The sequence below is a fragment of the Marmota flaviventris genome, chromosome 14, assembly GCF_047511675.1.
Source record: "Marmota flaviventris isolate mMarFla1 chromosome 14, mMarFla1.hap1, whole genome shotgun sequence".
Taxonomy (NCBI): domain Eukaryota; kingdom Metazoa; phylum Chordata; class Mammalia; order Rodentia; family Sciuridae; genus Marmota; species Marmota flaviventris.
In genome coordinates this window covers 77,080,487-77,107,219 of record NC_092511.1, presented here as the reverse complement: position 1 = coordinate 77,107,219, position 26,733 = coordinate 77,080,487, and the positions used below count along the sequence as shown (strand labels likewise).

General features: G+C 45.5%; 1 protein-coding gene across 2 annotated transcripts; it reads right to left on the bottom strand.

Annotated features, from left to right (window-relative positions):
• Positions 1–6,069: 6,069 nt before the first annotated feature.
• Rnf103 (ring finger protein 103) lies at positions 6,070–26,410 on the bottom strand. 2 transcript variants are annotated; one of them, XM_027948837.2, is made up of 5 exons: positions 25,707–26,410; positions 22,633–22,772; positions 14,812–14,927; positions 11,907–12,017; positions 7,881–7,968 (listed from the first exon to the last, which is right to left on the bottom strand). In XM_027948837.2, exons 1-4 carry the CDS (start codon positions 25,930–25,932, stop codon positions 11,930–11,932), a joined length of 570 nt encoding a protein of 189 aa, XP_027804638.1. In that variant the 5' UTR covers positions 25,933–26,410; the 3' UTR covers positions 7,881–7,968; positions 11,907–11,929. The 2 variants fall into 2 exon arrangements, with proteins under 2 accessions (XP_027804636.2, XP_027804638.1); XM_027948835.2 differs by lacking the exon at positions 11,907–12,017 and having other exon boundaries at positions 6,070–7,968; positions 25,707–26,084.
• Between the last annotated feature and the right edge of the window lie 323 nt (positions 26,411–26,733).

Genomic DNA, 26,733 nt, shown 5'->3' with positions numbered 1-26,733 from the left:
TGGACTAGAGATTGAACCCAGGGCACTTTGCTCTTAAGCTACATCTGTAGCCCTCTTTACTTCTTAATTTTTTCTGTTTTGTTTTTGGTTTTTTGAGATAGGGACTTACTCAGTTGGTTAGGCCTCACTAAATTGCTGAGGCTGGCCTTGAACTTGCAATCCTCCTGCCTCAGACTCCTAAACTGCTGGGATTACAGGCATGTGGCACCATGCCCACCTACAGCTCAGTAGTTTTTTAAAAATTAGTGTAGGGCTGGGGATGTGGCTCAAGCGGTAGCGCGCTCGCCTGGCATGCATGCGGCCCGGGTTCGATCCTCAGCACCACATACAAACAAAGATGTTGTGTCCGCCAAAAACTAAAAAATAAATATTAAAATTCTCTCTTTCTCTCTTAAAAAAAAAATCAGTGTAATCTGGATATTTGCAGGATAAAGGAGAAAAATTACATGGCCATATTAATCAGTACAGAAAAAGCATTTGGCAAAATTAAATGCCCCTTCATAATTAAAACAAAGCAAATTAAAGAAACCTCTCAGAAAAACAAAAACAGGAACTTCCTTAGTAAAGCTCATCTTTGAAAAAACCTGCAGCTAACATCAGACTTGGTGGTGGAAACCTGGACATTCCCCATGAGCCTGGGTGCCTACGCCCCATGCAGCATGATGCCTGAGGTACAGGGCTCTGTGGCAGGTCAGCAAGGAAGAAATCAAACTTGCTACTTAAAGGTGGCAGGACCTCTATGCCAAAATCCTGAGAAATCTTGTCAAAAACTCCCAGAGCGAAAAGCTAGTTCACTAAATAAAGATAAATTTGCAAAATGATTTTATGTATGTATATTTTCCATATAAAGCAATGAACACATGGACACCAAAATTAAACATATGATACTATTGATATCACTCAAGAGTGAAATACTCAGGCATAAATTTAAAACAAAGCTTATAGGGTTTGCATGCTGGAGATGACCCTGCACTGACAAAAGAAATTAAAGATCTTTAATTATAGTCACAGATTTGAGAACGCAACACAGTAAAGATGTCAGGGCCCACAAATTGATGAACAGATGTAGCACAGTCCCTATCACCAAAGGCCAGTGAGTAAAAACACTGTTTTCCTGTGTGTAAGCAGCAACTAGAAAACAATTCTCAATGTTTTAGAAGTCCAATTCAACATTTTTTTTCTTATAGCTAATTAAAATTTGATTAACTTTTTGTTAACTTATGTTTTGTTTCAGTCTTTAGTCCATCTTGGGTTAACTTTTGTGGGTGGTATTGGGTAGAGATTATAAAATCATATTTTTTCTTATGGACATAAAAATTGACCTGGCTAAATTTAATGAGAAGGACATAATTTCCCCACTGAATCACAGTGCATTTAAGTGAGGTGACAGTGTTTGTGTGTGTTTCTGCTACTGGGTTCTGTGCTCTGTTTCTTTGGTCCCTCCAAGAACACAACACCAATACCACAATATTTTCGTTATTAGAATTTTATAATATAGTTGATATCAGGTAACCTAAATCCACCCACTGTCATGTAAATACTTCAAACAAAAATTGCAAATTAGTTTATCAAAATCTACCACCAAAAATCCTCTGGAGGTTGGGTGTATTTTTTTTTGTTGTTGTTTTTTGTTTTGGGTACTAGGGATTGAACTTGGCCACTGAGTGACATCCCAGCCCTATTTTGTATTTTATTTAGAGATAGGGTCTCACTGAGTTTCTCAGTGCCTCGCTTTTGCTGAGGCTGACTTTGAACTCGTGATCCTCCTGCCTCAGCCTCCTGAGCTACTGGGATTACAGGCATGTGCCACTGCGCCTGGTCCTTCTGGAATTTTAATTGGGATCATAGTAAGTCTACAGATCACTTTTGGGGAGAATTGATATATTTATAATATTGAGTCTTCCAGTCCATGAATATGGTGTCTCTCTTTCCCCCACCTCCTTCCCCCTTCTCCTTTCCCCTTCAGATCTTCAGATCTTATCATCTGTGCTTTGTGGTCACCTGTAAAAGGGTCTTGTACCTCTTTCTTTCAGATTATTCTTGGGTGTTGCTTTTCTTATGCTATTGTAATGATAGTGTTTTACAAATTTCATTTTCTAGTTGTTGCTTACACACAGGAATATAGTGTTTTTACTCACTGGCCTTTGGTGATAGGGGCTGTGCTACATCTGTTCATCAATTTGGGGTCCTGACATCTTTACTGTGTTGAGTTCTCAAATCTGTGACTATAATGTGTCTCTGTCATATTTAGATCTTTAATTTCTTTTGTCAGTGCAGGGTCATCTCCAGCATGCAAACCCTATAAGCTTTGTATTCATCAAAAGCTTGTATTCATCAAAAGATGCCATTAAGAAAGTAAAAAATCACAGACTCTTACATGTTTCCAACAAACCACTCATATCCAGCATATATAAAGGACACCTATAAGTTCATGGCATTTTTGGATTGAGTAAAAAGTTTGGATAGGCACTTCACAAAAGAGGGCATTCAATGCTAATGAGGGTATGAGAGGAAGGGGACCTGAGTTTCATGGGGATGAACATGGAAGCTCAGGGAAACACTCCACATTCCTGCAGGAGGGCCCGCGGGGGGGGGGGGGGGGGGAGGGCCAGTAGCACCACGCAGCATGGCCCGCAGCACCCAGGACAGGGATGACCCAGAGCGAGGGGCATGTGTCACAGCCCCGCCAGTGGGGAAGGGCCCTGAGCAGCAGCTGCTAGAGCTGCTCATGTCCGTTACACACTTATCATCCCAGTTACACACCTTCCATCCCCACTACACACTTTCCATCCCCGTTACACACTATCCATCCCGTTACACACTTACCCTCAGTGAGTCCTTACGGTGCTGCGGACGGACCCAGGGACTCGGGCATGCCAGGCGCACCCTCCACTGGCCGCATTCCTGGCCCTCAGATGCTCCTATTTCCGGCATGTTGAAAACAGGTGTGGACACAGGACACAGGACGCCCAAGTGAACGCAGAGCACCCGAATGAGCTGTGACCTGACTTCCCGTCTAGAGGACAGGAGCTACACACAAGCTGTGGAGTGGGGAAGGGGCTGGCCATAGCCAAGGCCGGCCAGTAATCCTAAGAAAGAAAGGGAGCCAGAGAACCAGACCTGGCACCTCGACCTCGTGCCACGCAGCTGTCTCGTGACAGCACCAGCCCTGACGGAGGGTCAGAGGGCGAGACTCAGACCCAGACCAGCCTGACAGCGAGATTAATTACTAACTTTGAGAGGGGAGTCACTAATCTTGACAAAGGGGAAATTTCCTATTTTCTGGAAAACTCATTTTGGGAGTTGAGAAGCAGAGACATCCTTCCTTAATTTTTTCCTCCAGTACTGGGGATTGAACCAAGGGGCCATTTATCATAAGCTGCACCCCAGCACTTTGTCTTTTGAGAGCAGGCCTTGCTACTTACCCAGCTGGCCTTGAACCTGTGCTCCTCCTGCCTCAGCCTCCTGAGTCACTAGGGTTACAGTGCACCACCAGGCCCAGCTCCCTGATTCCCTGTAGAAGTGCCCAATGCACCTCACCAGCTTTGTGGTCAGTTGTACAATATAAAAGTGACCTTTGTGTGGGCACGTTTAGTCAGTGTCACTGCTGGTACACATTCCATGAGCTCTTCAGTTGGGGATGTTTTGTGAGCATGTGTTTGCTGGAAAGCAGGTTCTGGTAACATATTTGTGGGGTAACTTATTTGGAGTTTTGTGAAGTCCTTTCACAAAACAAAGTCGTAGAGTTCAGACAGCAAAAGGGAAGTTAGAACTGATTCCTAGGGAGGCTTTTGTTTTCAAACCTCCTTTTCAAACAGTTTAGAGACTGTCAACCTTCAGTTCCCTGAAGGTTGAGAAAAATCTGACAAAAGCTCCCACGCTTTGTATCCATTTCATAACCAACTCCATGGCAACCAGCACACAGGATACCTGATGTGTCCCTTCAGTCTGAAGCTGGCTTTCCCTTGCACTATCCTGGCCCAGCTCTGAACCAGCCCCTCCTGATCTCTGATGTTCACACGCGAGTGTGAACATGCACACAGGAGGACCGGGCGTGGCAAGAGTGGAAAGCTGTAGTACCAACAGGCATCTGGAGGGAGCTGTCCAGCAGAGGGGTGAATACAAAAACTGGATGCTGGGATGGCCTCTGCTGGCCACTGGGGAGCTGTCTGCTGTGGCTCAAGGCAGCACCCTGGGAAACACCACGTATAACTGCTGGAACTTACTACAGATGGATCCTGACAGGTTGACCTTCAATATTTTGACTTTACAATGGTGCCACAGATATGCTTTGGCAGGACAGGAGATGCACTCTAATTCTTCTCTCCTCCCAGGCTGGTGACACGCAGCATGATATCCTGGCAATGCTGAGCATCCACAGTAAGCTGGAACTGCCAGCCACAGGAGCCCCAGGGAGAGCCACTGACAGTCCACAGGTGCCATGTAGCCATGGCATCTGGTAGGTTAGTGTGTTCAGTGCGTCTGCCACATACAGTATTTTCAATTTATGACGGGCTTGGTGATTGGGACATTATTCCATTGAAAGTCAAGGGGCATCTGTTTTTCCCTTTGTATTTGAAGATAAAGCCCAATGTATCATGCAAGAAGAAAACGTTAGTATCCTAGAGGCAATTCAGAATGAGATTTTATTTTCTTACCATTTTGGGCAGCAGTCAATTAAGGATCCAAAAGCCAACCATGAGACTCTGGTACTTTGAAGAAAAGAGCCAGAAAAATACAAAGTGAGTCTGAGACATCTGAAGTAAAAAGCCAGGAAGTACTTCAAGACCGAAGGGAACCTATCAAATGGACTAAGACCAGAGTGGAAGCCGCTGTAGCCAAGTGTGGTGTCACTGGAGTATCAAAAAGAATAATGAGTCCTAACACAGAATATAAAAAGAATTGGGTAGGTCCACAATATTCAACGTATAGAAGAACAATGAAAAGCTCTTCACAAAAGAATACCAGCTCGTGTGTGTAGTGACGGATGGATTAGAAAATCCCCATCGTGATGCCTAACAACTGATTATCACCAGTGGGTGTTAAAGCCACTAGACAGAGAGCAGGATGTTCAGGTGGCCATGCGTTCCTTTTCAGAAGACACATCTCACGTGGAAAGAGGAGGCGGATGTCACTTTAACTACCTTAGCACCAGCAGTGTAACCAAATAATGTCATGAGCATTCTGGTATTGTGCACATGGGAAGTACACATCACCCAGACAGCACTCCTTGATCCACATCACACTGTGACAGAAACAAACAAAACCAGAATGCAGAGCATTCTGTCACTGCCTTTACACGCTCCAAAAAGAGTGGTATCAGGAAAGGATGACCGGGGGTTGTGGCTCGGTATGAGTGTTTGCCTAGACTGCATGAGGTCCTGGGCTCCACCCAAGTCCTGTTAAAAAGAAGGGCACAGAGGATGGGACAAAAGGAGAATGTCAACCTCCAAGTTCACAACAAAAACAAAGCAAGAATTCTATGTAAAAACCTCCGGGAGCAGCTGGGGTGTGTGGATCATACACTAGGTATCCTGCAGGGATGCCAGGAATGCCCTTGCTCAGGAGGTAGGTGGTAAGCATTTAGGAGTGAGGCATCATGATGACTCACATTTATTTCTAAAAGGACCAGCAGACAAACAAAAATGATATAAAAAACATTCACCTATACATAGAATTGATGAAGCAAATGTAAGAAATGTGAAATGGTGAATTAGACAAAGAGAAATGGATGCTTATCATACAATGATTTCAACTTTACTCTTAAAATTTTTCAAAATAAAAAGTCAGTTATAACAAAGTACTTTTTGTGTGAATACGCTGTAGCTCATTTTCTTAAGACGAATATGCTAAGTGGTAATAAATCACTTAATCCTTATAAAGCAGCCCTCCATGAAATGAAGCCCCTTCCCTCCATAGCTAACCAAGCTGAAGGGGGGCTGACACCCCCTCTGGCCAGTGTCAGCAACACAATTTCTACCTTTTTCCCCACGGAGTCACGTTTGACAAAATACCTACAGAAACCGGCCACCTCATCAAAAACAACTTAACATTGGAAAACCTGCAATCTTCTGGTTTTAAAATAATTTATTTTGTAGGTCTGTTTTAATTTCATGTCTCAGAGCATACATTATTTAACCAAGAGGTGTGGACAGAGATTGTAAAAAGGGAGGAAACATTAGGAAAGAAACCGGCTCGATTCCATTAGAACTGACCCTACCTGGTATCTTGCTAGGATAAATTTTTATCATATTCTTTTGTGCTTACAAAAAAACACGAACTTCTGAGTTTCCAAGGTGGTAAGTAAGTCTTTACAATTAAGTATGCATTCAACTGACACGCAAGGCAACCAAGCAAACCGTCACCGAGGGCGGCGTTGCAGGATACCAGACTGCACCAAGCCACAGGGACGCGTGACCAGCAGATCGCGGGGGCAGCTAGGCCGGGGCCCAGTGGGGCGCGGGCGGGCGTGGAGCGCGGGGCGGCTTCTTCTTGTAGGAGGGCCAGCGGCACACGGGGCAGCAGTGCCGGCCGCCGGCCAGCCACATCAGGATGCAGCCCTGGTGGAAGGCGTGGCCGCAGGGCAACCCTGCCAGCAGACAGCCGCGCTCGAAGTTCTCCAGGCAGACCACGCACTCGGTGCTGCGGAGCACAGCAGCCGGCCAGGCGCCCCAGTCCGGCTGCGCGTCCTCGGGCTGTGAGTCCTCGGCACCCGGCGTGCGAGGGCTGGTCCCGCAGGCCTCGCAGGCCCCTGCACAGGCCCCGCCGGGGTGGTTGCTCTGTGCACCCTCCAGGGTTCCCTGCTCTGGGCTTCCCGAGTCCGTGCCCTCACCGTCCGAGTCGTTCTCCGTGTCCTGGGACCCCTCCGACAGGTCCTCCTCGGAGCGCGCCCCGAGGCAGGTAAACCGCCACATGGGCAAGCTCTTGATGTAGTCGGTGGGAATCAGAGGGTGCAGCCAGAGGTCAGGGAAGGCCAGACGCTCCAGGAACAGGTCTGGGTCCTCATCCCAGTCCGAGTCCACAGGGAAGTGCTGCAAAGAGGCGATGGGGTGGAAGAGGCAGCTGGTGTACCAGTCCCACAGGCTGGACAACCACTCCAAGTTGTTGGCGTTGACCTCGTCTGCGTTGCTTCGTCGCCTCTTCTTCTCGAAGTAGTCGATGAGCAAGCCGTGTCCAAGGTAGGTGCCGAGGAAGAGCGCCGGGTGCGAGGAGTAGAAGATCCAGTCGGCCCTCACCCACGAGGCCAGCGTGGTGGTGTTGGAGTACCTCAGCAACTTGAGGCTGTACTCGTAAAAGCTGTCCAAGTAGGGCAGCTGCAGGAAGCCCAGCACGGGCAGCCAGGAGATGATCAGCAGCGAGTTGTATGTCCCCAGCGTGCTTATGAGAACCACAAACCGCTTTATGGTAGCTCCTTGTGTAATGAACAAATCCATCCAAGCCATAAGATTGACGAGAACCAAGCTCAGAACAAACAGATCATTTACTTCCGGCTGCAATGAGCGCAAAAATGAGTCCATGGCCTGAAGGGATATAAATTCACCTGTGTGGTTTCCATACCTGTAAATTCCTTCGGGAGTTCTAAGTATGTATGATGGCATGTTATATACACCAATATCTGTTATGTAACTCTTGTTGTCCCAATTTTCCACATTCACAAAAATAAACTCAACTCTCCCTGTAAATTTTATACTCAGTGCAGAGAAGAAGGCTGGCGGCTGGTCAAGGTTTGCAAACAGGTATATCTTTACCCAATACTGATCGCTTTTATTCCATTCTTCTTTCAAATGGTCAGCATTATAAATGGTTTTGATCCGAGAAGCTGCATGGGCAGTGATCCATTTAAATATGTGCTCTACTTCAATCTTGTGGCCACTGTACTCCTTGAGCATGACTTTCCCTTTAGAAGTACTGGTTTGAGGGACAGACATGATGAGAGTGGACCGCACCCAGCCTCTTCTCCTGCAGTATCTGTAAGAGAGAACCAGGAGTCAATGGCTGAGCTGCTTTCCCTTGGTAGGTTTCTTCAGCTTCTGAAAGATTCCTCTCCCCCAAACCAAGTGACTCCCAAATCATCTCGAAGCAGGAAGGATGCTGGGAAGTTGTGCAAGAAAAAGCAAGCTTTAGCAGGACATGGTGACCACACCTGTGCTCCTAGTGACTCTGAAGGCTAAGGCAGGATGATCATACATTTCAGGCCAGTCTGGGCAACTTAGCAAAACCCTGACTCAGAATTTTTAAAAAAGGACTGGGGGATGTAGCTCAGTGATAGAGTACCTCTGGGTTCAATCCTTTGTCCCAGAAAAGGAAAGAAAAGCAAGCTCTTTTTCTATAGTTTTATGTTTCTGTTTCTATCTTTAAATTTATAATTTAAAAAAGTATCTCTTAAAAAGCCCTAAAGTCAAAGAAATCAGATCACTCACACACTGAGCCGGGATTTGGTTGTGGGAGGCAGGAGCCCCACCTCACCAGCTACCAGCTACCAGCTCCCCAGCGCGGATGCTGGGTGTGCACAGCACATAGTGACCCCAGAAAAAACACTGCCCCAAGCCCCCTGTTTATGATGGTCTCTTTCCTCTTCTGTGAAGATCATGATGAGGGTCATTTAAGAGAGGAAACAAAGTCCTGAAGTATTGAGACTGAGATTCAGTCCAAGAATGATCCTCACTTTTTCAGCACAGGAAATGTGGAAGAATTTAAAATTGAGTCACTTGTTTAGCTTGTATTCCTTTCCAAGAATCATGTGGATTTTGATATATAAAATTTCTAATAAATTTGTAAAAAAAAAAAAAAAGTCTACCATACAGATATTTTTTTTTACAGATTTGTAAATGAATAGTAATGTTTCTTATTTTGCTACTCAGAATACTGATGTAAAAATCCTGGGTGTTATGCTTAACTTAGAAAGCAAGGATTTTATTTTATTAATTAAATTAGCATATTACACATTCATATAATCAGACTGAGAAAATCTTGATGTGTGGCATATGGTTTTATGGCAATATGGCTTTAAAAATTTTTTTTAGTTGTAAATGGACACAATATCTTTTTATGTATTTATTTTTATGTGCTGCTGAGGTTTGAACCTAGTGCATTCCACATGTGAGGCAAACACTTACCACTGAGCTGCAGCCCCAGCCCAATACAACTATAATTTTGTGATACAATTTAAGATAAATGAAGACAACATGTCACATCTTAAAAGCATCCTTAGCAATGTTGACTCCAAGAAACTCTGGCATGACCAAATGACTTTTCAGTATTGTTTTAAGTGAAATGATTTGAAAAGTATCTATTACCAAAAATAAAGTATCTTCAATAACTTACCACTGTATTTGTTCAATGCAAAGTAATAACTCACTGACACAAATTCTATTTTTACCCTTGCCAAAAAAAGCAGTAAGTCAAATGCACATTGATGATGGTTTTCTTTTTTTAATATTTATTTTTTAGTTGTAGTTGGACACGATACATTTATTTTATTTTTGTGTGGTGCTGAGGGTCAAAACCAGGGCCTCGAATGTGCTAGGCGAGCGCTCTACCACTGAGCCACAACCTCAGTCCCGATGATGGCTTTCTTTACCTCTGAAATATCATGAAGCAGCTTTAACATCTAACTGCAAGTGACCCTCGTGAAGGCACGAGTCCACTCCTGGCCACTCTTTTCCTCTTCCTATGATGATGTGGTTCTAACTGTGTCATAAGTTAAGTGACAGTGTCTATGATAGAAAGCCTCACTCTGTAGAACAAGCAAAATAATCAGTGCACATGTTTCTTCATATAAAAAAGCAAAAAAAAGAGGTGAAAGATCTATATAAGGAAAATTACAGAACCCTAAAGAAAGAAATCAAAGAAGACCTTAGAAGATGGAAAGATCTACCTTGCTCATGGATAGGCAAAATTAATATTACCAAAATGACCATACTTCCAAAAGCACTACACAGATTTAATGCAATTCCAATCAAAATTCCAATGACATTCCTCATAGAAATAGAAAAAGCAATCATGAAATTCATCTGGAAAAATAAGAGACCCAGAGTAGCTATAGCAATCCTTAGCAGGAAGAGTGAAGCAGGTGGTATCGCAATATAAGACCTTAAACTATACTACAGAGCAATAGTAACAAAAACCAGCATGGTATTGGCACCCAAACAGACTGGTAGACCAACAGTACAGAACAGAGGACACAGAGACTCACCCATGAAATTACAATGATTTTATATTAGATAAAGGTGCCAAGAATATGCATTAGAGAAAAGATGGCCTCTTCAACAAATGGTGCTGGTTAAACTGGAAATCCATATGCAACAAAATGAAATTAAATCCCTTTCTCTCACCATACACAAAACTCAACTCAAAATGGATCAAGGACTTAGGAATAAAACCAGAGACCCTTCATCTAATAGAAGAAAAAATAGGCCCTAATCTTCATCATGTGGGATCAGGCCCCAACTTCCTTAATAAGACTCCTGTGGCACAAGAATTAAAATCAAGACTCAATAAATGGGATGGACTCAAACTAAAAAGTTTCTTCTCAGCAAAAGAAACAATCTGTGAGGTGAATAGAGAGCCTACATCTTGGGAGCAAATCTTTACCCCTCACACATCACATAGAGCACTAATCTCTAGGGTATATAAAGAAGTCAAAAAGCTAAGCACTAAAAAACAAATAACCCAATCAACAAATGGACCAAGGACCTGAACAGACACTTCTCAGAAGAGGATATACAATCAATCAACAAATACATGAAAAAATGTTCATCATCACTAGCAACTAGAGAAATGCAAATCAAAACCACTCTCAAGATTTCATCTCACTCCAGTCAGAATGGCAGCCATTATGAAGACAAACAACAATAAGTGTTGGTGAGGATGTGGAGTAAAGGTACACTCATACATTGCTGGTGGGACTGCAAATTGGTGCAGCCAATATGGAAAGCAGTATGGAGATTTCTTGGAAAATTGGGAATAGAACCACCATTTGACCCAGCTATCCCTCTCCTTGGTCTATACCCAAAGGACTTAAAAACAGCGTACTACAGGGACTCAGCCACATCAATGTTTATAGCAGCACAATTCACAATAGCTAAACTGTGGAGCCAAAATAGGTGCCCTTCAGTGGATGAATGGATTAAAAAAATGCGGCATATATACACAATGGAATATTACTCAGCAATAAAAGAGAATAAAATCATGGCATTTGCAGGTAAATGAATGGAGTTAGAGAAGATAATGCTAAGTGAAGTTAGCCAATCCCCAAAAAACAAATACCAAATGTTATCTTTGATATAAGGAGGCTGATTCATAGTAGGATAGGGAGGAGAGCATGGGAGGAATAGATGAATTCTAGATAGGGCAGAGGGGTTGGAGGGGAAGGGAGGGGGCATGGGGTTATTAATGATGGTGGAATGTGATGATCATTACTCTCCAAAGAACAGGTATGAAGACACAAATTGGTGTGAATATATTTTGTATACAACCAGAGATATGAAAAATTGTGCTCTATATGTGTAATAAGAATTGTAATGCATTCCACTGTTATAAAAAAATAAATTAATTAAAAAAATTAAAATAAATGAAAGGAAAAAAAAGAAAGTATTCTGTGTACGTCCTTTTCCATTCAGAGTAAATGATAGTTTAAGTCCATTCTAGACAGAATCTGAGATTATTTGCGGAAAGAAAATTCCGTATGTTATCATGTATCTTTCAAATTAAATCTTATTTTCCAGACTTGGGGAAAAAAAATCTCTACAAATGCCAGGCTACTAATGTATATTTATCTAAAATTAGTCTAAAGAGATCCAAAACACCAATGATCTTAAAACTGTACTACTAACGAAAATGCAAACTAAATGAATATCTGTCTTTTTAAGGATGTTGTATTACCTTATATCAAAATAAATACTTACTGCCCAATTCAAGTAAGAGCTTTTTAAAGGTCAGAATAAATCCAATGACCACACTGTGAAAACAAAATTCTTCCGTGCTCTGAGAGACCTTTTGAGATGTCCTGGGGAACACTGAGACAAGAAATGACAGGAAACATGGCCGGTGAGTCTGGGTCCGGTCTCTGGTGTGGCAGGCTAGTTTTCAAGAGAGGCACTGGTGTTTCTGTCAACCTCAGGCCATTCATTTCTTCAGGCCAGGCCCCTGGCCCCGGCTTTCCTGGCTCCTCTTCCCTCCCCTTTCCTGCTCGTCCCATGGCCCTGCTTCCTGTCACTCTGGCCCTGAGCCTGCTGCCCTGCCTCCCACTCAGCCCCTGCAGCGCCCAGGCTCTTCACCGCCCGCAGTCCCCCCCAAGCGGGCAGAGGCACACAAGCACCAGGTCACCTCCTGCTGTCTCCACAACAGGACTTGGCAGGACAGGCCTCAAGTACATCTCCTGGTTGGGAAAAAGAGGAGTTAGAACCAGACAAGGCCACCCTGCTGAGTGTCTGGGGAAAGAAACTACAGCTACTCTCACTGGACAGGGTCAGAGGCTGCGTGGAGGGGTGGCCCTGAGCATTCTCAGGGGAGCTGGATAGGTCCGGAAGGTGCAGCTGTACAAGAAGATAGCACGTTAGAGAAGCCTGCCCCAGGACACTCCAGAGAAGACTAGTCCCAGACAGCAGAGGCAGGGGTTTGGCTCTTACAAACCTCAGAGCAAACTGACGACTATTCAAATAAATGAACAAAATGCTCCTTAAGTAACCCACAGGTGCAGCCCTTAGGGAGACTCTTAGCACCTTGTCCGCTATCTCTGCATTTTGTTCTTTTGTATCCTCATAGTCACTAAAATAAGAAAAAATGACCCTAAGCGTGTACGGCAAGAACAGTTCTTCCTCCAGGTGGAAGCCCTTCCACAGAGGAGACGTTAACACAGTGGTACTGAAACTGACACACGTCACTGTCCCTCAGAACTGCTTCTGTTCCAGGCATGGTGGCCACGCCCATACTCCCAGTAGCTCAGGAGGCTGAGGCAGGAGGATCACAGGTTTAAGGCCAGCCTCAGCATTTCAGGGAGACTTAAGCAACCTAGTGAGATCCTGTATCAAAAAAGCAAAAAACAGGGCTGGGGATATGGCTCAGGTTAAGCGTCCCTGAGTTGAATCCTGGTACCAAAAAACAAAACAAAAAAACACGGGGGAAAAAAAAAAAAGGTAAGTCAGGAAAATTTGTACTAATATCTCCTGGACGACTTATGACACTTCTGATACCCTCTGCTTTATAAGAATACACTTAAAAAAAGAAAAAAACTATTTCACTTTTTCGTATTTAATAAAGTATCTTCATTTTATATTGTTGGAGATTTTGAATTCTGTATTGTTACCTAAGAATCATATTAAATTGTAATGTGTTTAACCTTCATATTTTTAAAAAAATTTGACATTTTCAAATCCATTTATAAACTACAATATTTGAAACGTATTGTTTAGTTTTACTTATTTAGGCAACAGGGGAGACTGAACCCAGGAGCACTCCAGCACTGTGCCTGAGTGCGTTTTCATCTTTTACTTTGAGACAGGGTGTTACTAAGTTGTGAGGCTGGCCTGAAACTTGTCATCCCTGCCTCAGCCTCCCCAGTAGCTGAGCTTACAGGAGTGCACCACTGTGCCTGATTAGTTTCGTTCATTATTATTATTTTTTTTAATGAAGTCTGTACACTTTCCAGTAAAAGAGTGGTATTCACACCAACTTCTGGCGTTACTGGAAAGATTAAACTCATCAGCACTGTCCTTTACCCAGGTACTGTGCAGGAAAACAGTCTTTCACGGAGACTCCCAGGGAGGACGATGGAATCCAACACAATGCGAGGTGAAGGAATGGCAGGATGCAGGCTGATCTCCTCTTCACAACAACGTTAGGACTAGGCTGTCCTGAGCCTTCCAACAAAAGCTACTGGACAGGAGCGAGCTCCTGCAGTGAGCTGGAACTTCCCTCCTGTCCCCTCTCTCAGGGGAGCTACTCCACAGCTCCACCCTCCACGGACAGCAGGCTGGGCCGTGGGAAGAGCAAACCTGGGGCTGAAGGGAAGGAGTCAGTCACGGCTCAGGAGGGTGTCTACCGCCAGTGGGTCATCCACTGTGGCCCTGCCACCCCTGTGCTGGCTACAGTGAAGCAGGGTGAGCTGTGGTAGGGGCTTCCTTGGATCTGGGGACAGAAGGAAGCTCTGTCTCTCCCAGCTCAGGTGCTGGCCAGCGCATCACCTGCACTAGAAACCACCAACCCCGGGCTCCTGCGTGCACATCCCTGCCTCCTCTGCATGGAAGGAAATGTGTGGGACATGGACTTTTTATCAAGTAGTCCTCAAATGGATAACGAAATGAAGGAGTGTACTTTATGACTTGGTAGCACTGAAAATGGAAATAAAAGAGCATATCAAAGAAATAATAATAAAAAGTGAAACAAACAGTGTGACAGACGGAGTTCTGGAGACGATGACAAGGCAGCGGGCACCTCCAAGGCTCCCCTCCGAGGAAACGGAGCAGGACGAGGCCAAGGGCAGGAACAGTGGCCGGATCCCACTGTGACCCTAGGACTAGGGACAGTTGTAAAGCAGACAAAAATAACAAGAAGTGCAAATGAGAGGCCAGGAGATGGGAGAGCACCTCAACAGAACAGCTTCCCTCAGGAATACAAAAAGGACCAAAGACACTCCCAAGAGGCACCCGAGGGAAGGACTCAGCAGAGGGGCAGAGAGCAGCAGATGCCAGACCACCGAGAAGACTGGTGGTGCCCGCGGCCCACAGGGTGCCAGCCTCACAGCTGTGCCAGCAGGCTCCAACCACACTGCCTGCGTCGGGACTCCCACCCAGCCCCGCCCAGCCCACTCACCTGGGGTCACTGGAGCAGTTAAAAGTGCCTGTGCGTATTCCAAATCGCGACACCTTTTTCACCATTTTCTCCCAGTGGATTTTACCGACCAAAGGACTTCTGTCATTTGCTATGACCTATTCCCAAAAAAGAAAAAATAAGACTTTAATTATTTAAAATAGATCAAACCATTGATATCTACAGTATGTTTCTACGTTTTTGAAAAAGATATTGTGTTCCTCGTTCTTGTTTAGTGCACCATATGGTCATATTATCATTGTAATTCTCACTGAAGGCACTACCCACCAACCAGAAAAGTCTCAAAACACGGAACGCAGTACACCACACTCCCACATTCTATCAGTCAGATGGAGGAGTCAACCCCTATGAAACAGCTGGCCACACTCTCTACCCGCGTCTCTCCTCCAGAATAAAGTTACACAGGAAGGAGGCGGCCTCTTTCTCTTTGCTCTGAAAAGAAAGTTAAACCAAATACAGCCAACTGGCAATTATCACACGAGAGTTCAACAAGTTCAAATTTCACTTTTTCAGAGCATCACTGTGGATCCAGAGTGGGACATCTGCTTCTCATCACCCTATGCTCTGCCCAAGTCAATACTGCAACTTCTATGATCTCTCAATAGCAACCATAAAGATCCAACAAATAAAAAGAACAACTTCAGTTAATTTTACATTCCTGAACTCTGACTTCAAATCTGCAAAATGCCTGCACACATAATTATGACTGAGAGAAGAAACAGACTTAAAAAAAAAAAAAAAAAAGAAATTCTAAATGGTCTTTCATAATACCTAACAACTGCTCTTGTTTATGGATGTCAGTAGTTAGTTCTCCTCCCTTCATTCCCTCACCTTCCTGCCTTGAATGACAGAAAAATCTTAATGAATATACCAGTGAAAAGAAAAAGATGCTAAATCAAAAACATAGAAATAAACAGAATTTAAAGGAAAGCCAAAAACATCTACAGTCATCATGAAATAACTGACTCGAGGGTGTTCAGGCCAAGGTCACTGTCCTCAGTAGCACACTGCAGACACTGTTCAACTCAAAGTGACAGCATCATGCTTTGGGGTTCCTCCAGAGGACAGGAGGCCTCCAGGAAGTAGAGTCCAGTGGGTTCAGGGAATGATGGCACTCCTGTCCCTGGCGGGCAAGGGGCGGGCATCTGCTTCACTGTGGCCTCTCAGCTGGGAAGTCTGACCAGTGCCAGTCGGCAGCAGGAGCAGAGAAACGGCACCAGCAGGGTGAGGGACTTGAGGTCCACCTGTGTGCCAGCATGGCACTGTCCAGACACTAGCATCCTCGCACTGAGAGACACCTGGGGTGGTGCTCACAGGTGCAGTCTCAGGCTATGACTGCAGTGAACACATGAGCTCTTATTCAAGTACCAGAACACTTCCGCAGGTAACCAGGAAGAGGGCAACTCAAAGACACGTACTTAGTAAGTTGTTTCAATCACAGCTATTTTGCTACTGTGACTAAAAGACCCAATAAAGATAATTTTAGAGGAAGAAAAGTTTATTTGGGTGTCAGAGACTCAGTCCATAGAGGCTGGCTCCATTTTTTTAGGGCCTGAGGTGAGGCAGAACTTCATGGCAGAAGTGTGTGGCACACCAGGAAGTGGGGGGCTTCTCTTCCCAAGAACAAAACATATACCCCAAAGGTGCACCCCAGTGACCCCCTCCCCAGGCCACACCCTCCCTGCCTATAGTAACAACCTGGCTAATGCAGTCAATGCACTAATCAAGTTAAGGCTCTCGTAACTGATCATCTCACTATAAAACTTCTTGCATTGTCGCACACATGAGCTTTCGAGGGCACCTCACACCTAAACCATGTCCTGGGCAAAACTTCTTTTGGAGCAGGTTCACAAGGGCTACAGTACCCCCAGGGCCTAAGCTTTTGCCCCTTCCTTGGCCCAAGTGCACCTTACAGGTCTACTGGAGTCCCAGGAGACTGCGCAAGGCAGCCTTTGTTTCCTTTTTTTGCTACCACTCAAGAGTTCATATGGTAACTCTTCCTTTGGTCACATAACCATGAAAATCTTGAACTTATTTTTCTGATTCCTCAGGACATTGAGAAGTCTCTATGCCTTAACATCACCATACTCCCTGCTTTTTAAAATTTTATTTAATTTTTTAAACTTTTCTTTTCAGACATTTCCTATTTCTTGATCAAGGCAGCAAACAATCCAGACATTTTGGGTCTGTGTTTATTAGGACAAGGCTTTGAGGAGTTGAGAGGGTGTTTCTGCCAGTACAGCATAGCCCTAGGTGCTGGGCACCTTTCGGTGAAATGCCTACTTTCCACACAGGTACCTTGGGGTCAGAGCTCAGTGTCAGGAGGGGGAGAAAGAACAAGAGGGCTGCTCCAGCAGACAGCAGAAGCCAGGGAAGAGCTGTGGCTTCGCTGGGCTCAGCGCAGGGCCTCCTTTACTCAGCATCTGTTCTACCACATGCTTTTGAGGAGTTTGGGATCCCAGACTGAGCGCGGCACTAAGGTGACCACCAGCGCGGCACCGCAGCACCCCACAGCCCTCTGCAGCGCATTGGAGCCCGTGTCCGCTCCCCACCCTCATGTCACACATCTGCTGGCTGAGCACAGACTCCCTCTGGGGGCGCTGAGTGAGATGGCCACTCTAACAACCTCATGGCTGCTGGGGTGGCGGCCCTGCAATCCCAGTCACTCGGAAGGCTGAGGCAGCAGGGTGCCACAGTCAAGGCTGGCATGGGCAGCTTTACTTTGTAAAGGACTGGGTTGGGCTGGGGTTGTGGCTCAGTGGTAGAGCACCTGCCTTGCATGTGTGAAGCCCTGGGTTTGATCCTCAGCACTGCATAAAAATTAAAAAATAAGATAAAGATATTGTATCCATCTACAACTAAAAAATATTTTTAAAAAAAGGACTGGGATGTAGCTCAGTGGTAGAGCACTACTGGGTTCAATCCCCAGGACCAAAATAAATGAGTAAATACACATATAAAAAATTTTAAAATATTACTGTTTTCACAAAATAACTTATCTGGCTGAGTCACACCGCAGATCTAAACACCCTTAGACCTACCACAACTGTGTGGCACCAGTAGGAGCCCCTGAAATACAGTCCCTGTCCTGAAACTGCACCAGGTTCTGAGTGGCATCCACACTGGGACCTTGGGAAGGAGGCTGGGTTGCCCATGGGGAGTCTTTTCAGAGACTAGAGAAGAACTGGGCAAGAGTACGGCTTCACCCCAGGCCAGAAGCAGGGCTGGCACATAGGCTGCAAGTGAGGCAGTGCCAGCCCCTCTCAGGGCACAGTCTCCTGAGATGCCCCTTGCAGCAGATGTCTGCCCCGCCCACAGGGCACACAATGCAGATCTACGTCAGGCCCAAAACTATTTGGGCTTTCTGCAGTTTTAGACTGGTTTTCCTCCTCCTGACTTCACAGAGTCTCCAGGAGACTCCAACTTCTTGATCTCCGTTGTAACCAAGTCCCTTTGCCAGCAGCCTGTGGCCTGGGATGTTTTTTGGACAGACAGCATAAGGAACACCTGGCTCTGCAAAGACACGCCAACCTTCTTGACCTGGGTTCAATCCTCAGCACCGCAAAAAAATAAAATAAGGGTACTATGTTCACCTACAACTGAAAAATAAATGTTTTAAAAAATTATGGACTAACCTAAGTATATGTACAAAAACTATATAAAATCGTTAAAATTGACTGGCAAAGACAAGATTTCAGTGGCGTTTTAATTGTGCTTGTCAGTGTCCTCACGATCTGGCTTTAAGACTAAGCACCAGTGCAAGGATGAAGTGGCTTGCACGCACATTGCTCCCAGAATGCACTGGGGAATGAGGGAGTTACACGTTCCCTGCACAAAACAGGTTTAGAACCAATCACTTACAGTTCTGGCTAAACAGGAACTACATTAAATATTGACCAAAGTGTCCCAGCACTTGGAGTCACACAGTGCTTTTCACTGCTGCTCAACCCCAGTGACTTTAAACCCCCTGTCATGTAACACAGCCAGCAGGGAACAAGTATGTCCTTTGTTTACTATGACAAGAATCAAACAGAGGACTAGAATGTGAGAGGACAAATCCACAAACCCCACCAACCATGCCAACTTCTCCACTTCAGACACCTACCCGTCCTGCCATCTGCCTCTCTGACTAGGTCTCCTCAAAAGAAAGTGATTGTCATCTTTTATTTGTGATGCCAAGAAGACTGTGGTAGCAAAATCAAAGAATCCACAAAACTGGAAAATAAACAGCTAATCAAAGATATGAGCTTAGGTTAGGAATAAAGCAGGAAAACTCAAAATGTTAGAAAGAGGTATTAGAAAAAAATAAGGAGGACCTGCTTCCTTGTGGAATACACAGGTACTATTGAAACAAGTCACATGTATTTTGCTACCTTGAAAACCAAAATTAATTGTGTTCACTTCACATTGTGAAGAATATAAGTGAGACAAGGAAAGTTTTGACATTTTCCAAGAGGACTGATCTGGCCAAAACAAATACATTTAAAAAAAATATTTTTAGTTGTATATGGGCACAATATCTTTTATTATTTATTTTTATGTGGTGCTGAAGATAAAACCCAGGGTCCACACCTGTGAGGCAAGGACTCTACCACTGAGCTACAGCCCCAGTCCCAAACAAATGCATCTTTAATTATGAAAATACTACTTATAGACTTCAAAAAATTAAAAAACAAATTAGTTTCTTTAAGAATAAACATAGCCTGGCATGATAGGGCACACCTGTAATCCCAGCAGCTGGGGAGACTCAGGCAGAAGGATCATGACTTCAAAGCAAGCCTCAGCAAAAGCGAGGTGCTAAGCAACTCAGTGAGACCCTTCTCTAAACATACAAGATAGGGCTGGGGATGTGGCTCAGTAGCCGAGTGCCCCTGGGTTCAATTCCTACTTACCTGCCCCCCCAAAAAAGAATAAATATAAAAGAATCTTAACTAAAATTCAGTTAAAAACTAAATTCTTGAAAGTTATCCTTTCTAAGAAGCTGGATTAGCATGATCTGAGCTCAAAGAATGACAAGGGACTGAGAGGATATTTCTCTTCTGCTTTTAGCACATATTTTCAATTTTATATAGAGTGTTTTTAAAAAATAAAACAAAAGCAACTGGAGAGCTGAGCCCAAGGGGTCTGTGCTCATGAGCTTCTGGCCAGCTCCCGCCACCAAGGGTGCACTGTCACTCTTCTCAGCTGTCCTGCAGACCTGTTCTAGACCAAGCCTGCCATCTGACAGGTCCCAAGGAACGCACGCCCAGCAGTGGCCAAGCGTGCGACTGCGAGCATCCCTGGGAAGATCAAGCCATATCCACTGCCTCTCTCCCACAGACAGACGACCACACAAACACCTTCCACTCTTCTTAGGAGGTATTTTTTTTTACATAGGTATCTTTTCTTAGTTGTCAATGGACCTTTGATGCTAACACTCACGATCATTATGTGTTCCTCACTTCCTTTAAGTGTCCCCTTGTGCAACAGTTCTTTGCCATTCTATCTCCTTAGCCTGCTCCCTGCTCTTCGCAACACTTTCCACTAACAGATGTCCTATGGAGTATTCCTTCATCTGGCATCAGCGTCTCCCCGTGGGCCTGGACTGTGAGCCACCTGATAGCAAGGACTTGGCCTGGCACGTGCTCCTGGCACCTGGGCCTGGCATACCTGTATCTGCTGGATAAACTGAATGAATAATTTTGTCACATACTAAGGGAGTCTATCCATGGATATCTTTAACAGGACATCAAAAAATAGCAGATTGGGGCTGGGGATGTGGCTCAAGCAGTAGCGCACTTGCCTGGCATGCACAGGGCGCTGGGTTCGATCCTCAGCACCACATAAAAATAAAAAATGAAATGTTGTGTCCACCAAAAACTAAAAAATAAATATTAAAAAATTCTCTCTCTCTCTCTTAAAAAAAAAACAAACAAACAGCAGATCATTTGCTTTGTTTGTTGAGAACAGTCTTATGAAGCTGCCCAGGCTGGTTTTGAATTTGTGATCCTCCTGCCTCTGCTCCCAGAGATCTGGGATTACAGGTGTGTGCCACCCCACTTGGTCACTGGCCATTATTTATAAAGGAGAACATAAGGCCTACTAGTGAGTCAGGATGCGTGTGTTGGCTATTGGCCGCGTTTGCTGCACCAAAACAATGTCTGCGCTTTTGATGTGGCTCTTCCAAGTTTCCAAGGTGCTCAGCATCTTCACCATTGGTTTTCATGGGACCAGTCAATGTGAGGACAAGCATTTAGACCTTTCACACCATGAACACAGAGATGTGGGACTCAACTCACGCTCAGTAATAAAACTAAGATCATCAAAACCAGCACATTTTCTTTAACCGACTATCAGAAATGAATACCAGGAAAAGAAATGGAATAACAACTACTTATAAAGCTTTAAAGAAGCTACAGATTATTTTTCAATTCCAATTAATGAACTCAAAAATAAACTAGAATTTGAAAGGATAATAGACTGCACCCATCCCTCTCAGGTTCACCCTCTGCTGAACATTAGACTGTCTGTAGGGTAAAAGGTCAAATGCAACAGCAAGGTTACTGTGAAGGAAAGGCTGCAGATATCCAGCGCAACCCTCAGAAGAAAGCACGAGCCCTGGCCCGCAGCACAGGGGACACAGGGTTACTACATGTTTCTCAGATGTGTACCATGCGAAGCCAGGAGCACTGGAAAATCTACCTGCTCACATATTGAAAGTTGGTGACGGGACCAGGTCTGCAATGAAGTCCCCTCAACTCTGGTTCTCTCCCTCTCCCCCAAGCCATCTTCTGCAGTCTTTACCTCAGAACATGAAGAAGCTATTTTAATACCGCCCCCCAAATCAAACTGTACCACCCCAGTGAGGTGACAGGACTAGTGACGGGAGACTAGGACCCGGGATGGGTCCTGGGTCAGCGCTCTGATGGACGGCCCCACCGCCCAGGGCAAGCCACTGAGCCTCGGAGCAGGTTTGGCTGAGGTGGCTTCCAGGTCTCTGCCATTCACACCTTTCACATTTTAGCCATGTTCACGCTCTTTATTTACTCGACATGTTACTTTAAGTGAGCCCACGTCTTAAAAATTTGTGACTTTAGCTTTATCTTAAGCAATATTCATGAAATTGCACATTCAATATAGCCTAGGTAATTCCCATTTACATTAAAATATAATAATGATAATGTTGCCTACTCAGTTACCATATGCTGTACTTTGGGAAGCATAAGAAATGATTTTTAAAGCCTTTGAGCTCTGGAATTCAAATATGCTAATTAAACCTCCCAATTCGGACATGGTCAAGACTACAGTTAAACACCAGAACCTCCTGTCCTCAGCAGAACAAAAGCACTGCCCATAGCCCTCCGCACCTCCCTGCAGACACATGCCAGCTTGTCCCCACGGAAGGCCCCTTTGCTCTCACATCAGGACCCTCTCCCTTAGACACAAACAGTGTTTGGATTGGTGAACTCCAAACTACAATAATAAAACTTGAGAGAAACACTGCCTATCACTAAATAAAAGGAACACATGCACATGTTTATCACCCCAAGGAAGATATGACAACTAAAATGGGGTTTCTCCTGCTGATTCTGACAAAAAGTCAACCCCCTTCCCAACTTTCCCTTTTCTATTCTTCAATTTTCATTTTCTTGTTCAGAAAAATCTCTTTAAGTGGACACTGTAGCCTCCTTAGGAGAATTGAGCTCTGCCTAAGACATGACACAAGGAAACAGAAGCTTCACTGGCTACATGAGCCATTTTGCTAGAATAATTCCCCTTTAATAAAGTCCTTGAGTCATAGGAATTTGTCACCATCTGCGATACCTGAACCAGCCAGATGCCATCCTTTGTGTCTTCCACCAGCTCGTAGAAGTGCATCTCACCACTGAAATTGGTACTGGAAACGGATTCAGAGGCCTCCTCTTCCTTGAGAGCAGAATAGAGCTCACCCTCCATCAAGTCGCCTAAAGAAAAGAACAACAATGGTGAGATTCCTCAGTCCCACGTTCTGACTCAATGGTCAATTCCACTGTATACAGTGAAGAACTATGTATTGTACTAGTATTGTACTCTACAGAAAGAACAACAGAACCTGAATACACCACTTTAAGAGCCATATAGTCAATAAACACCTAAGACCTTACTATAGATCAAAGTGAATGAAACAGACACAAATCCACCTCTCAGAGAATAGAGAATTTATCAGGCAAGATGGTGCACAACCATAATCCTAGCAACTCAGGAGCCCAAGGCAGGAGGATTACAACTCAAGGCCAGCCTCAACAACTTGGTGAGACTGTCTCAAGATAAAAAAAAAAAAAAAAAGCTTGGGGGTATAGTTCAGTAGTAGAGTGCTTGCCTACCAAGCTTGAGGCCCTGGGTTCCATCCTTAGGACTGGGGGAGAAAGAAGAGTCTGGACTGTATTCTAGTGGAGTCATCACTAATTTATTCATAAATAACTGAATTTGTACCACTCCAAAATGCCATCCCAATAAAGTATGAGGTCCACATGTCTAGATTTCATATAATTTTCAAAAAATATGGTTTACATGCTCTGACTTAACAGAGTGAGAAAAGGCTTCAGAGAATTTGCCATCAGCCCTGCTTAAAATAACACCACGGTTATAAACCATGACTCGGAGGTTAAAACTTTATCTCTTAGAACAAACTCCACACTCATACACTAATTTAAAATGTAAATTTAGAGTTTGTATCATCCAATGAAAAGGAAAGAAAAAACTTTTGCCACATTACTTTAACATTTGCCTTAAATATTAAGCAGTAAGTATAGCAGCAAAATCATTCAAAACAACTACTTAAGTTTGATAGTTAAGTTACTATACCCAAGAAATTTTTGCTGAAAAAATGTGTGATCTGAGGGGCTAGGGTTGTGACTCAGCGGTAGAGCGCTCACCTAGCACATGCGAGGTCCTGGGTTCGATACTCAGCACCACATAAAAATAAATAAATGAAGATATTGTGTCCAACAACAACAACAAAAAATTTAAAAAAAAAGATATTGTGTCCACCTAAAACTAAATAAATATTTTTTAAAAACTTTTTTTTTGTAGTTGTAGGTGGACAGAATGCCTTTATTTTATTTGTTTATTTTATGTGGTGCTGAGGATTGAACCCAGTGCCTCATGCATGCTAGACAAGCGCTCTACCACTGAGCCAAGCCCCAGCCCCATAAATAAATGTTTTTTAAAAATGTGCGATCTGTTGTTTTTTTGTGGGTTGTATATATTCTTTATATACATATAAATTATATGTGGATACCTTGTATACTCAATGTGACAAGAGTTTCAGGCCCAAAGGAAGGCCTGAAACCATAAATGTCAAAAGAAAAAAATGTGTGATCAAATTATTTTACTATGAAAACTGATTCAGCTTTCACAGATAAGGCACTTCTCATTTCCACATCAAGACACTATATTCATCAGACTCCATTTCCTCCTTGTAGTAGAAATAAGTTACCAGAAACCAGCCAGCAAACAAGGGACAGGAATAATACCCCACTGCATATTTTCTCTAAAGAAAACAGTATCGCCATTGCAGAAAGGGTTTCCTTCCTGTGTCCCAGTGCAGAGAAGTGAGTTTCCTGACCGTAAGCTACAGGTATGCACGCAGTAGGCTGCTCTGCAGTTTGTGTCTTGGTTGTCACACTATGTGGCTATACAAGTACTAACCCAGGGGAAAGTGGTCTGTAAAAGACACTGCTGACAGATGGCTTGAAACAACCAGGGAGAGCCACAGTTCCAAGACTCCTGACCCCTCTCTGACCACATTCCTCTCAGGAGTGTGCCTCAGCAAAATATATTTTATCCAGCAGTGAAATAAATTAATCATATTTCTCACCCAACCCTACCCCAAACCAATAGTTACTGGAAACACATTCTTTAAGGTGTTAAATATTCTCTTAGCGCTATTTCAAGTCCATTCCTCAATCCACTAAGAGGCAAGGGTGCCTGTGACACTCAATGAAAAGTTGATATTCAACAAACAGTTTTTAATCCAGAGAGAAATATAAATAACCTCAAGACAGACAAAGTAGGTTTCACACAGAAACTTCATCTCATTTTTACTGAATTCCAAGTATGAAAAGCCAGGACTCTATAGTATCGACTTTAGCAATGTTCAAACCTATGTTGAAATCTTAGGATTAAATGCCTCTTTGATATCTATAATTTAGTGATGTTTTCCCCTCCAGGTAGCTTGTTATTGCTAAAGTGACAAACATTTGCAGACTTTGGATTTTTTTTCTTTTCCTATATTTTTGTGAATTTCAACTGATAATGCTTTTAACTGACATTTTCAAATTTTGAGAAAAATCACTCAATTAACAAACAATGCTAGAAAAAGCTAGTTTTAAACTGTCATTTTATAATTACCTCAAAAAGACATACCAGCACACCTAACAAATAATTTCAGCCCTTCTCAAAACTAGGATTCGCATATATTATTGTAGAATGCTGGGCAGCTCTCCCAGCTGTCGCTGTGCCAGGTACAGTGGGTACAGGCCACCTCCTCCCAGGTAGAGGAGGAGTAACTCGGTACAGGAGGAACAGGACGCCCTTTCCCAGGAGGAGGGAGATAACCAGGTACCAGAGGTGCGGGACGCCCCTTCCCAGGTGGATGAGGGATGACCAGGTACTGGAGGTGCGGGCGTCCCTTCCCAGGTGGAGGAGAGTGACCAGATACTGGAGGTGCGGTCGCCCCTTCCCAGGTGGAGGAGGGGTGACCAGGTACTGGAGGTGCGGATGCCCTTGTCCAGGTGAAGGAGGGGTGACCAGGTAATGGAGGTGCGGGTGTCCCTTCCCAGGTGGATGAGGAGGGACCAGGTACTGGAGGTGCGGTGGCTGCCCAGGTGAGGGGACCCCGGGAGCCCGGCACTCGCCTGACTTCTCCACCAGCTCGCGGACATCCTTCTTCTCGGGCAGCCCCGAATAGCCCAGCCCGCGGCACTCCAGGATGGTCTTGAGCTTCCTGAAGCTCAGCGCCACCGGGTCCACCAGCTGGGTGGCGAAGATGCCTGTCTCGTACCACACAATGGCTTCAAAAAACCGGGCCAAGACGAACAGGACCAGGAAGTAGAGCAGCAGGAAGAAAAGCTTCAGCCACATCTTGCCCGGCGCCTGCTCCCGCTCACGAGCGGGCTGCGGGGACGGGGTCCGGCGGCGGCCGCGCCCGGGCTGCGGAGGAGGCCGAGCCTCGCGCGGCCTCGTAGTTCAGAGGCCGGAGCCCGGCGCTCGGAGACCCGGCCCAGGGCGGCCGCGCGGCGCAGAGCCGGGCCGTTCCCGCGGAGGGCCCGCGACAGCTCGGTCCCAGGAGGCCGGGCCGCCGGGAGCAGCCGCCCCGGGCAGGGCCCAGGCCCCGTGGCCGCCCGGGCGCGGCGGAAGCGCAGCGGCTCCGGCGTCGGGCGGGCCCAGGCGGCGCCGCGGTCTCCGCAGAGAGAGGTGGGAGCGCGGGCGACGGTCCTGCAGCAGGCACGGAACAGGCCTGAGACCGCCCCAGGCGGCGACCCGGCTGCCTCCCGGCCACGCAGCGCCCGTCGCGCTCGGATGCGCGGCGCAGGTCGTTGCCCGCGTCCCCACGCCCCGCCGCCTCCACCGGCCGCGGCCGGCGCCCCGAGCAATGGACCCGCTGCGGCCACCGCCGAGTCGAGACACAACAGCTGACGTCGGCGTCGGGGCGGGGCCCAGGCCGGGCGAGGGCGGGGCCTCGGAATCGCCGGCCGCGGTGGGCGGGGAGAGCCGCGGGAAAGCCTCTTGTGGGCGGGGCTTCGTTCTCCGGGTGGGCGGGGAGGGGCGGGTTCAAGCGCTGGGCCCGCAGGGGAGGGGCGGGGCCTGGCCTGCGGGGCAAGGCGTCCGGGGCGCCCGCGGGTTGAGGACGCCAGCGGGAGCAGCGGACCACCGCAGCCTCCG